General features: G+C 40.9%; 1 protein-coding gene across 4 annotated transcripts in view; it reads right to left on the minus strand.

Moving 5' to 3' along the window:
- Nucleotides 1-2543: 2543 nt before the first annotated feature.
- LOC126387670 (beta-2 adrenergic receptor-like) overlaps nucleotides 2544-12590 on the minus strand; it is a 20299-nt gene continuing 10252 nt past the window's right edge. For 2 of the 4 annotated variants that reach the window (XM_050040276.1, XM_050040285.1), the window contains 2 exons: nucleotides 5465-5827; nucleotides 2544-5011 (listed from right to left, as the gene is read on the minus strand). In XM_050040276.1, the coding sequence (XP_049896233.1) occupies nucleotides 4107-5011; nucleotides 5465-5827 (1268 nt within the window). In that variant the 3' untranslated portion in view covers nucleotides 2544-4106. Of the gene's footprint in view, nucleotides 5012-5464; nucleotides 5833-12590 lie in introns of all 4 variants that reach the window. The other 2 variants (XM_050040294.1, XM_050040302.1) reach the window with 1 other exon arrangement.

A 12590-nucleotide genomic window follows, 5' to 3' on the forward strand; every position in this document is an offset into this window, starting at 1 on the left:
TGGCTGCAAAACTGTGTAAAAATGTAAAGTATCATTGGTTTACAGAAACATCCAGTGCAAACATTTTTTTCTTGCGATTGGGTTGTCTAACAGTGTTAGTTGTTTTGCCTCACAGCAAAGGTTTGAATCCATCAGCTGACTGGGGCCCTTCCGTGTGTTTGCATGTTCTCTCCTCTTGTCAGCGTGGGTTTTCCCAGGTTGCTCCAGCTTCCTCCCACAGTCCAAAGGCATGCAGAGTAATTAGAGACTCTAAATTGTCAGTTGGTCTGAATGTGAGCGTGGATGGTTGTCTGTCTCTATGTGTCAGCCCTGTGATAGTCTGGCGACCTGTCCAGGGTGTACCTTGCCTCTCGCCCAGTGTCAGCAGGGATAGGCTCCAGTTAACACTTAACGTCACTCTGCTCTCTTAATTGCACACTATGAAACGTTCCCTCCCGCTGGGTATCCAGGTATCCTGTGGTGTTACTGTAACTCCTTCTCCACATTACGTAAGTGGGATGAAGCAAATAATGCTCCAGAGTAAATGGAGAAATGCTGAAGTTGTTTTCCAGCAGCTTGTGTAACTGCTGAGGTTGTGAATATTACAGCAGTGAGCTGAGTGCATTACTGTCACACCGAACCCCATTAAACTCACAAATGAAATGTTCCCAAACACATTTATTATTACCAAATCTGATGCAACCACCACTGATGAATAATGCACTACTGATACAACTCTGTACAGTGATTCAATATCAGCACAATAATAATCACTTGTTTTCTTACACAGAACCAACAATGATTAGGACGCTGGAGATATCAAACTTTTCCATGATTGTGACAGATTTTTAAACTAGAGAAATAATGACAGTTTTTGCTGGAAAAAGCAAAAATGACTGCAAGTTTGTGCATGTAAGATACTCATTCATTCAGTGACATTCACACATGACAAGTTAACATATTGTATTTGTTTTCTTTTTGTTTAACATTAAATTCCCTGATGTTTGTTTGCAGAACATCACAGCACCCTTTACATTAAAACATGCTTCCATGAACATGCACTAGATTGTCAATCAGTTGGCTTTAAAGGAAAAGTTTGACATGTTGGGAAATGTGCTTACTTACATTCTTGCTAGGAGTTGGGTGTTACGTTTGATACCACTGTTGTATTCATACAAAGCTACCACAGACTGTATGTAAAGATGGATGACAGGTCAGCTCCCAGAAGTGAAGCCAAAATGTCTTAATTGCCCCCTGGTGGCTGACTGCAGTATGGGTCATAAACTCCTCCCCCTCTCCATGTTAGCAGATGGGACATGGGCCATACTGAAAGATCAAAGTACACGTCAAATAAACTTTTCCCAAAGATGGTTTCTTTCATTTTAGGTAGCTCTTATCACGCTGATGTGTGTTCAAGTGTTTATTTGTCTGGTAAGTTTGCTTTTAAGTTATTTGATGCGATATAGAGGGTTTGAAATTATGATTAACAGCTGTGTGTACCAATCAGTGTGCTCAGAAATGTGTCCAGATAAAGACAAGTGTTTGTCTGTGAATGCTGCGAGTTATGAAGCCAATTTATGTACTTGTGTTTGAAATTGTTGCTATTAAGCCATGTTTAATGTGTGTTTTGAATCAACTAAACTTTACAGCACTTCACAGAAACCTCCGCCGCCAACTAGTGTTTTGGAGGTGTAACTGCAGAGTGACACTGACACACCATCGCACAAGTATGAAAGCTCACGGCATCGGCTATGACATGGGGCTGACACACAAGTATAAATCCTGCTTATGGCTTCAAGTGATGTCACGAGTATAACACGGCAGCTACCTTTTAGTTTTGGCTCCACTTTTATACAATGAGAGGAAGTAGAGACTCGTTATCCATCTTTATATCCAGTCACTGGAGGCTGCAGTCAGGAAATGTTTAGCTTAGCTTAGCATAAAGACTGGAAATGGGAAAACAGCCAGCCTGGCTCTGTCTAAAGATCACAGAATCTGCCTAGCAGCACCTTTTAAAGCTCACTAATAAAAACATATTTTGTTTGTGCAATCTGTATGAAAAACCAAAGTGTAAAAATAATATTTATGTGCCAGAGTATTTCTTCAAGGATGTTACTGCAATGTACAATGAGATATGACTTGTTAAGTGAGCTTTATATTTGTTGGGAGGTTGGTTTAATTTTTCTGTTTCCAGTCTTTATGTTAAGCTAAGCTAATTGTTTCCTGACATTAGCTATATATTTAACAGGCAGAAAGTAAATAAGCATATATTTTCCAAAATGTGGAACTGTTCTGTTAATGGGCACTTCACGGTAAATGGAACATCTTTTTTTCTTTTACTGTCGTTTTGATTGAACTGTAGGAATAATGTTTGCAGATTTACAACATAAGTCTGCAAACAGTTTAGAGCAATTAATGGCAAGAAAAAACCTTCTTTGTTGTGTTTATTAGTTTCCTGTTTTTGTTGATTCTGTTGCTGAGTTGTTTCCTGTCAGTGACAGAATAACATGCACAAATGCAGCAATTTATCATGAATGAGAATATAGCCATTTTATCCTGCAAAATGCTATTTAACCTCTTTTATATATATTATTTTATTGTCAAATTGTACAATACAGAATTCCAAACAATACACAAGACTTTTCGCTGACACACTGGTGAGATCCTTCTATGTTACAAGTACATTATACCCTGAAAAGACAGGCCTGCACAGTATGAGGGTCTGCTATAATCATAATGCTCTTTATTCTAAATCTCTGTGGTTGGCGTCCCATTCATTTAGTCTAGACTGATTTAATAAATATACAGATCATTCTTTCATTCACATTTGCTTCAACAGAAATAACCAGTATTATAAAACGCTAAAAATAAACGTCAAATGTCTCACACTGTAACTAATAAAGTGCATGTCTGTTACTTGAGGCAGATTATTATTACAATAGATTGAAATTAGATGCTTAAAAATAAATGTATACACCACAACAGAATCAAATCTATGATATGAGCTGTTCCCCAGAGAGGAGGCAGTGGCAAGATTTCTAAACACACACACAACACTCCTTGTAAATTAATACATAAAAAACCTTAAACTGTGTTGTTATTGTGGTCGTCAGTGCTGCTCCTGGAGATACAGTAGGTTTAGTTCCTGAAGTTATAGAAAGACTCATAAAAGCCCTCTTACAGTATGTAAAGCTTCAGGAAAGAGGTTTAGCGATAGAGGAAGGCGTCAAATTGTACAAAGACAAATTAAGATGGAGGTCAAAGATTTTCAATCTGGCTTCCATTTACAGTCCTCAGTAGCAAAGAAATGCAAATAATAATAATAATTTGACAGCTGGAACATGCACTTTGTTGCCAAGAGTTGGATGAGAAGATCGACACCACTCTCATGGATGGAGTGTTAATGTGGTAAATATGACGTTCTAGCCAGGAAATGGTTAACTTAGCTTAGCATGAAGACTGGAAGCAGGGGGAAGCAAGGTAGCCTGGCCCAAGATTTCATTGGTCGCTTAGTTGCAGAATTTTTTTTAAATGTCAAAATAAATAAAACCTTTGACTGGACCATGTGTGAATTTAATTTGAATTAGCCACTTAGCACAGTCATTACTGCTTTGCCGACAGCGTCATTAACAGGCGGCTCGCTCAGTGTGTGACATGCACTTGTAGATAAAATATAGGCCTAAAATATATAATTTATAATTAAAATAATACTGTAGACATGCGGGAGACTAGTCGACTAATGGCCCTAAATGACGACTATTGGTCGACTAGGAAAATTCTTAGTCGGGGGCAGCCCTAATTTGTTTGCAGATATCTGTTTATAAGGTGAGCCGAAATGTTGTCTGGACCTGTCTCAAATTGAGACAAATTGTAGGCTGTTGCCTACAGAGGCTTTATCACCACCAGATGATTGGTGCTAGACTAAATGTATCCCCCTGTTGTCAATTAGTATGCTAAGCTACCCAGATCCAGGCTCCAGCTACATATTTACAGAAGTGGTGTCTATCCTCTCAGCAAAAAAGTGAATGTACATATCTCCCAAAATGTCAAACGCTTCTTTTAAAAATCAAATGTACTGGAAAGCAGCCACAGAACATGCACTCATTGCTGATAAAATCACATAGCCTTCAGGACTTCTCGCCATGTGGGGGGGAATGGTCTCGCTGAAACAGCAGGGTCACACCCTTCCTGAAGCGGTGGTCCCTGACACTGTAGATAATGACATTACAGCAACTGTTACTTGTCAGGATCCAGAAGGCAAAAAAGGAAAAGTTACACCAGGTGTATCCCACCACGTTCCCGAGCACAAACACTGCGATGGGAGAGAAGGATGCTGTGAAGGCAAATGTCAGTATGCCAATTGTCTTGGCAGCTTTGATGTCTGAAAAGGAGGGCCTGTGAGAGCACCCTCCTCCCCCTCCTCCTCCTCCTCCCCCTCCGTCACTCAGACTCCCCTCTGACAGCAGTTTGCGTTTTCGGGAGTACCGTCGGATGCTGGTGAAAGACACAATGTTTACTGCTAATGTGCCACCGAGCAGCGTGAAGTCAAATGCTGGGAACAACAACAAAATGTTGGCGTCAGGTGGCAGCTGGCCTCCAAACAACAGCGGGGTGTAGTTGCACATACGACTGCACTCATTGTACTCCAGAGTGAAGTTGCTGCTGAAGATGAGGGGCGCAAGAGCCAGCAGGAAGCTGGCAGCCCAGGAGAGCAGGATGAGGAGCAGCGTTCGTCTCCGGGTCACCAAGGCGTCCTTGTGGAGTGGCCGTAGGATGGCCACGCTTCGCTCCAGCGTCATGAGGAAGATGGTGCTGATGGAGACAAAGGTGCATCCAGCAAACACGGGGCCAATCAGCATGCAGGGCTGCCACGGGCTCACCAGTCCCCCGAGAGGAGAGGAGGTGGCCGGGGAAGAAGAACTACCCTGGTACCAAACAGGAGGTGTGCTGGTCACCATCAGAGAGATCTCGGTGTAGACGGAGAAAGGGACCACGAGGACACCGACCATCATGTCTGCTATGGCCAGAGACACTGTCAGAGAGGGATAACAAGAAGAGGGTACACATTCAGGCTGTTTTCCTGTAGATACCTACAGCTTTTTTAGTTAGATTTTCACTGTGAAATAGACAAGTGCAATGTTGTGAATGTTTTTAAAGCAGTAAGAAGTGAACTTTTTCACACTTTTTGTATAAAAAATCTGTATTAAATAAACCGGTATTTTGGACGGAAAAGTGTGAGAATTGAAGGTCTAATCATATCTGGTCATTAGGCCATCTTAGATTATTGTAATTAGACCTTAGAAGGTCGTTGGTGTTGGTAAGTTGAAATGATTCTTCATTAATTATAGTGATTTTAGTAAAAATATGAAATCATCCTTAGTTATTATTTATTTTCAGTTTGAACATTGAATTTCTACTGGAAGGAACCCCATGGATTAGCATTTACACCTAGATAGTTATGAGTGGTAAGACGATAAAAAAGTACCTTTCAGGTATCCCTGTGGTGTTCGGGACTGTCTCGTTTGCACAAAGACAGTAAGGGTGACCACATTTCCAACCACGATGGCAAACGCCAGGCTGACCATGAACACCACTGCCAAAGTACGATTAAGAAATCCACAACAGCAGAGGGTGCAGAGAGGAGCCAGCGACTGGCCTGAACTCAGTCCCGCCTGAGTAGCTGCAGTCAGGTTAAACGGACCGTCTGTAGTCGGCAGCAGCACTGCTGTACCCCCGGGAACACTGACGTTGGGAAGCAGAGCAGTCATGGCCCAGGATTGACTGGTTTTACCCCTTGTGATGTGTAGGTGGTAGGGCCACTCAGGAAACCATGTCCTGGACTGGGAAACTACACTGATGAAAAACGAAAGACATATAGAGGTAGTTAAATTGTCGATCCAAGTAATGAGTTAGTATTGTTAGAAGCAGGATACAGTGTATGTCATTAATCTGCGTGTCACACACAGTCAGCCATAGTTTCATGCCACAACTTTCTCTCACTGAAAAACAAATCAACACTGTACCATCAACCATGAAGGTACAGCATCAACTTTGGGACCACAAACCACTCTTGTCACACAGAAGTGTTTATTTACACATATAAAAACATATAATACATTTTTTTTTAAAGAAATGTGAGAAAGAAAACCTCCAGGGGATTGAAAAGTGGCAATGTGCAGGCAGGAAATTACAGGAAATAGTTATTTATGTGGACATAGTGAAAGATAAATAAAGACATATTTACACATAGTACTTGACAACAAGTCAAGTAAAAATTTGACCTGAGCATGTTCACTGTAAACTGTAAAAGAAATAGAACCCCACTGGTTTGGTTTAATGGAGAGTTATCTCTAGATCCAGCTGTCAGAGAGAAATCCTTACCTGTGCTACATCTGTCGACAAAAAGTCGGAATACTGTTCTGTTGCAGAAAATCACATTCAGTTAGTATTTCTCATGATCTAAGCCAGACATTTCAGCAGCACGATGCTTCAGAGTGGAACACGTCAGCCCATTTTGTTTTTAACAGTAGTTAATAACACTTAGTACTTTCACTTGTTCAGTATGTTTCAGCTGCAAATGCCCACATGAAGGGGAATTATAATCATTCACATTAGTTGCCAAAACCCAAAACACGTTCTAGTCTTGCTGGATTGTTTTTAGCATTTAGCTGGAAAACCCCTCATGCAAATCGTTCATTTGGAGCGACTGCATTCTTAAGGTCCTTGCTTTTGAGTTAAATATATATTAGCCTGTATCATCAGCATATCAAGATAAGTGTAGGGATTATTAGCTTAAGCATTTGAAAGCCACCTATATAAGGCTAAAATGAAAATGATCTCTATGTCTTTGCATACACCTAGCTGCTTCCAGTATGTTGCTAAAAGTGAATTTAATGGCTGTGCGTTGATCAGCACAGTCACCAGAACAAAAAAAATGTTGCCATTGTACACTTCTGCAAACCGTGGATACATTATATATGTTCATTTCATACCTATCATGTCAACATTTGTAAAGTGATGTAGTTCAGATTACATGTGCATGAGTTGAGTTTCTCACGACTGCCAAAGAGCAGACAGCAAACCACTGCTGAAGACGATAGGTTGTGACATTTACAGCAGTGTTTGTGGTAACAACCGCTGGGTATTTTAAGCCAAAACGTCATCTTGTCCTGACCCTAACCAAGTGGGGCTTTTTTGTGACTAAACCACACATTAACCAGAGCGTATTAGCATACATATATATTAGCTGCAGATGAAACGTACAAATGTAGCATATCAACGGTTTGCAATAACATACAGTGTCAGCATTTACTCTGGTAATTGGGTTGCATTGATCGTCTCTAAAAAATACCTTTTATTCATTGTTTCTATATAATATTGTGTCATATATCAAGCCAAGCACATAATCCAATAATGTGTGGAGGACGTGGAGAGGTAAAACTATGTACACAACTGCAAAGTTTTAAGGTGGTGTATCAGGTGCAGTTTACCTTACAAATGTCTTATATAAATTGCTGAATTTTCTACAATAATAAAGTCATCGGTGCCAAAAAAAGAAAAGATAAAAGGGGCATGTGAATGATAGGTAGTCTTTTATCCAAGATTTCCCAAAGTACGGACAGTGATTTTTCTTCTTGTGATGTGGTTACATGCTGTTCCTCTGACCTAACACTGTTGGAGTTCAGTACCAAATGTCTTTCTCAGCTGACAACTAAATACTCAGGTCCTTCAATCATTTATGCTGTTCACTGGGCTGGAGAGCAGGAAGGTACACACATCCAAGAAAACAAAGGGTAACAGGAACGGACATATTCAGACCAGAGCAAAACCAAACCAAATCCCATGTTCTCACTCTGGCTGCGGGCGCAGGTACATTCAAGGAAACATCGCAGCTATGAGACTGGAATCCCTTATCTGTCGGCGGTGAATTAGCTTCAGAATAATGAGAGGTTCTTGAGAGGAAGAAATAACACTTGTGGGTGTGCGTTCTGTGGACAGCATATTGTTGAGGATTTAATGAAGACCCAGACGAATTGCATATGAAAGGGCCACAAAGCTTATTTCCTCAACATTGCATTCACATGTGCTTGATTACATTGAATTTGAATATTAGTCTTATGAGGAGGCTGATGGTGAAAACAAATTATCACTACAGAGAGCCAATTTAAATTCTGCAGCAATAAAACAAACTTGAATGTAAAGGGGTAAGATGTAATGAAACTTGCCAAAAGCATAGGAAATTAAATTGAAACATAAAGTTTAACATTTTCTCACGTTTGTCTCTTATCAAACCTTATTAAACAGCGCCTAAAATAAGTATTCACCTCCTACAAAAGCCCTTTTCAGACATGGACTATGTAACACTGCTGGTTTCATTTGTCTGTTAAAGTGAAGGCTTTTGTCATTCAGATGGGCGTATTTTATTTTAAAGTTCTTTTTATTAAGACTCAGACATGTCAGTAAATTTTAAGAAAGAGCTACATGCTCACGACACCTGGTGCGCAAGAGGGAGCATAGAGAGAGAAAGAACAGCAGTGAGTTTACTAGGATTTTAAAAAAGGCTCTGTTGACATAACAGTACTCACTCTTAATCATCACTTATCACTATTATGACCCACTATAAGTTAGGGCCGCAACGATAATCGAGTAATTGATTAGTTGTCGACTGTTAAATTAATTGCCAACTGATTTGGTAATTGATTAATCAGTGAGTAATTATTTAAGAAAAGAAAGTCAAGATTCTCTGATTCCAGCTGGTTTCTTTACTACACTGTGACAGTAAACTGATTATCTTTGGGTTGTGGACAATGACGTCATCTTGGGCTTCGGGAAACACTGATCGACATGTTTACCATTGTCTCATGTCAACTCATTAATTGACACTGAAAATGTATGTATAGGTGTATTCATCTGCAGAGACCCTGCCCTCCATCTGTATATTCTTATTTTCTTTTAATTTTTCTGTGTTAAGAGCCAACATCTGTACGTACGCTGTACGTATCTCTCCTGCATTGGTTTTGGTAGCTAAGTGACGGCCTGTCAATTTACAGTTACTACATGCATTGTGTCTTTTCAAAATGAACTTCCATTTTCACAGGAAATGCATAGTTTCCACCTGTTGAATGCATGCAGTCTCTTTTCAAAATAAACTTGTAACTAAGAACTTGTTTGTAGGTTTGTAGGTTAAAGTCCTTAATGATGAATACATTTTATTTATAGGCGCCTTTCACGGCACTCAAGAGAGAGATAGAAAAAATTAGAAAAAAACAACAACATTCGGCCACAGGGGGAGCCACGACGATCGGTCACATTTTAGCCATTTTTAAGCATTTATCTGTTGTTACAGCGCCACCCAGTTGCCAATTAAAGTTAAATTTCTCCAGTCACCTTGAGGCGTCCTGTTCTACATATCTACCAAGTTTAGGCCTAGATAAGAAATTAGTTCTTTAGCGTCCCCGTTTTGTTTGATCGGGTCAATAATGGAGGGGTCCCCTCAGATTATGTGTGGTCATATGCCTACAAAGTTGCGTGGTGATGGGTGAAACCCTTGAGATGTTACACACCTTTATGTGATGAGCCACGCCCTTCGCAATATTCATTGCCTTATAGAAGCTCAGTTTTAGTAAGTTTTCCAACTTTTGCCAAGAGGGAACTTTAGATATTGGTCCTAGATTATGTTCACTGAGTTTCATGCAGATCGGTCAAACTTCCTAGGAAGAGATCGATTTTAAGTGTTTTTCAAAAAATTCAAAATTCAAAAAGATCTATATAACCGGAAGTTATGGGTTCTTGAGGCAAATTTGTTCCTCATGAGGAGAGGCATCTCTGTGCAAAGTTTCATGTCTCTACGACATACCGGACATGAGATATGCCCATTCAAAGTTTGCAATTTCAATCAGTTGCTATAGCGCCCCCTTTGGCCAATTGATGTAATATTGCTTCATTCGCATCCTCTCATGACCCTCTACCACTGTGCCAAATTTCATATGGATTGACCAAGTCAGTGAGGAGAAAAATGTGGAACAGACACACAGACAGAATTTTCCTCATTATATAGTAAGATAAGATAAACAATAAAATAATAGATCAGAGAGGTACAGAGGAGCTAGGTTGTGAGTGCCTTAAAAGGTGAGGAGTAAGATCTTGAATTCAGTGCGGTGTTAGGTTTAGGTAACAAAAGCACATGGTTAGGTTAAGAAAAATATCACGGTCTGGCTTAAAATAAAAACATGTTATGAATGCCATGTATCATCACATACATGCATCATTAGCATAGTAGGCTACACATACTAGTACACCACATTGTTATTAAAATAATTCCACTGACTTTACACAAGACATAAACAACGGTCTGGTGCGTGACAGTCTGGAGGTTGTTTGTACCATTCACCTATCCATCCCACCCGCCCTATACGGTAATAGCTTGAAGCGTCGAAAAATTCCGCCACCCGGTGCATCTCATACTGCCACTAAAGGTTGCCTCTGTGTGTCAGTATCGGTATGCCAGGGACCACCGAGCAAGTGTCGGTTTTCACGAGTTGGGAGTGAGACCAGGTTGTGCGTGCATCCAAAAGAAAGCTATGACAATTGCGCACACAAACATGAAAACGCGAAGAGAAGGGAGTGACAGTGGATACCGTCAGACCTGGGCTAGACAGCTGCAGCAGGCAGAAGACCTCTGTTGAAGACGATACGTCATGACACTTTCAGCAGTGTTTGTGGTGATAACCGGGTATTTTTAAGGCAACGTCAACACATAGCCGGGTATATAAACCAAAACATTAACTTGTCCTGATCCTAACCAAGAGGTTTTATTGTGCCTAAACCTTTACCACACATTAACCACAGCATTTCATGAGTTGGGAGTGAGACCGAATGAGCGTGCATCCAAGAAGAAGCTATGAAAATCCTGCACACAAACACAAAAACGCTAATATAGAGAACGAGAGTGAATCTGGGGTTGGGTTTCACTTTTGCTTGCAAGACAGTTGACAAGCAGTAACTGACAATTCCAGTATAGTATGTTTTAAAAACTGTCATGACGTCAAGGAGGAAAACTGTTTTCTGCCCCAGTAGTCCGTCTCTGCAGTTTCTGAATGAGTCTGCTGTGTTGGATCTCTGTCTTCTCAATCTGTCCGCCTCTGTCTTCTCATCAACTTTGTATAATATCACCACTGAGTCTCAGGAGCCCGGCCTCCTGCACCTGAGTCTGTTTCTTCTGTCTTCAACCTCTATTTAGCCCTGATTTTCCATCATCTGAGTCCAGCTCCTCCATTTCAAACCTGTCTCCTAGAAATTACATGTATACGTAGCACGAAATTGTTTTCTCAATTACGTTGCGCTGACAAGTGCAATCACTGCCTGGTTTATGTTCAGAGACAATGCTTATGTGAGTGAGTGATTTCTGCATCCAGCTTGCCTACGTTCAGCAGTTTATGGTTTTGAAATGAGCACGCAGCAGCATGAATCTGTATAATTGAATGAGGGGTGTTTGTGCCTCAGGTGAGAATACAGCCTATGCAGAGGGACTGTTTGAATGCCTGATTGATACCATTGTTTGCGGCTGCTACACTGTTGTATACTGATGGTTTGGTGTTTACCTGGTCATCATACAAGCATTCAGAGAGGACAGCATGAAATGATGTGTCTTTCTGCAAGAGTCTATGCCTTGTTGGCCGATAGGCGGTGACATGTGGGGTGCCCCAAGGGTCAATTTTAGGTCCAATTCTTTTTAATCTATACATGCTTCCCCTTGGGGACGTCATCAGGAGGCACGGCATCAGCTTCCACAGTTACGCAGATGACACACAGCTGTACATTGCCGTGTCTCCTGATGACACAGGGCCAATTGATACCCTTTTTAACTCTATTTTAGATATCAAGTCATGGATGGCAGTGAATTTCCTACAGCTCAACCAGGACAAAACAGAGGTTTTAATTTTTGGCCCTGAAGGCCAGAGAGAGAAACTTTTACCAAAACTACAAGATTTTAAACCTTCACAATGTGTAAAGCTTCACAATGTGTAAAGAACCTGGGCATCATTTTTGACTCTGAGCTTAGTTTTATTCCACACATCACAAATGTAACAAAGACAGGTTTTTATCATCTTAAGAATATAGCCAGAGTCCGCCCGTTTCTCTCTCAGGTTAACACGGAGGTGCTGATGCATGCTTTTATCTCTTGTCGTTTAGATTACTGTAATGCCCTGCTGTCTGGTCTTCTCAAAAAGACCATCTCTAACCTGCAGCTACTCCAAAACTCAGCCGCACGAGTGCTGACGAGGACCAGAGGGTGGGAGCACATTTCACCAGTTTTACAATCGCTGCATTGGCTCCCTGTGTGTTTCAGGATCGATTTTAAGGTTCTTTTATTAGTTTTAAAATGTCTTAACGGCCTTGGGCCATTTTATTTATCTGACCTGCTTTTATCATATCAACCCTCGCGGATCCTGAGGTCCTCCGGCACCGGCCTTTTAATTGTTCCAAGAGTTAGAACAAAAACCCACGGGGAGGCTGCATTCAGCCATTATGGCCCTCACTTATGGAACAGCCTGCCGGAGAGCATCAGGACTGCAGAGACTGTTGATGTTTTTAAAAGGAGGCTCAAGACT

Source organism: Epinephelus moara, chromosome 1, assembly GCF_006386435.1.
Source record: "Epinephelus moara isolate mb chromosome 1, YSFRI_EMoa_1.0, whole genome shotgun sequence".
NCBI classification, from domain to species: Eukaryota; Metazoa; Chordata; class Actinopteri; order Perciformes; family Serranidae; genus Epinephelus; species Epinephelus moara.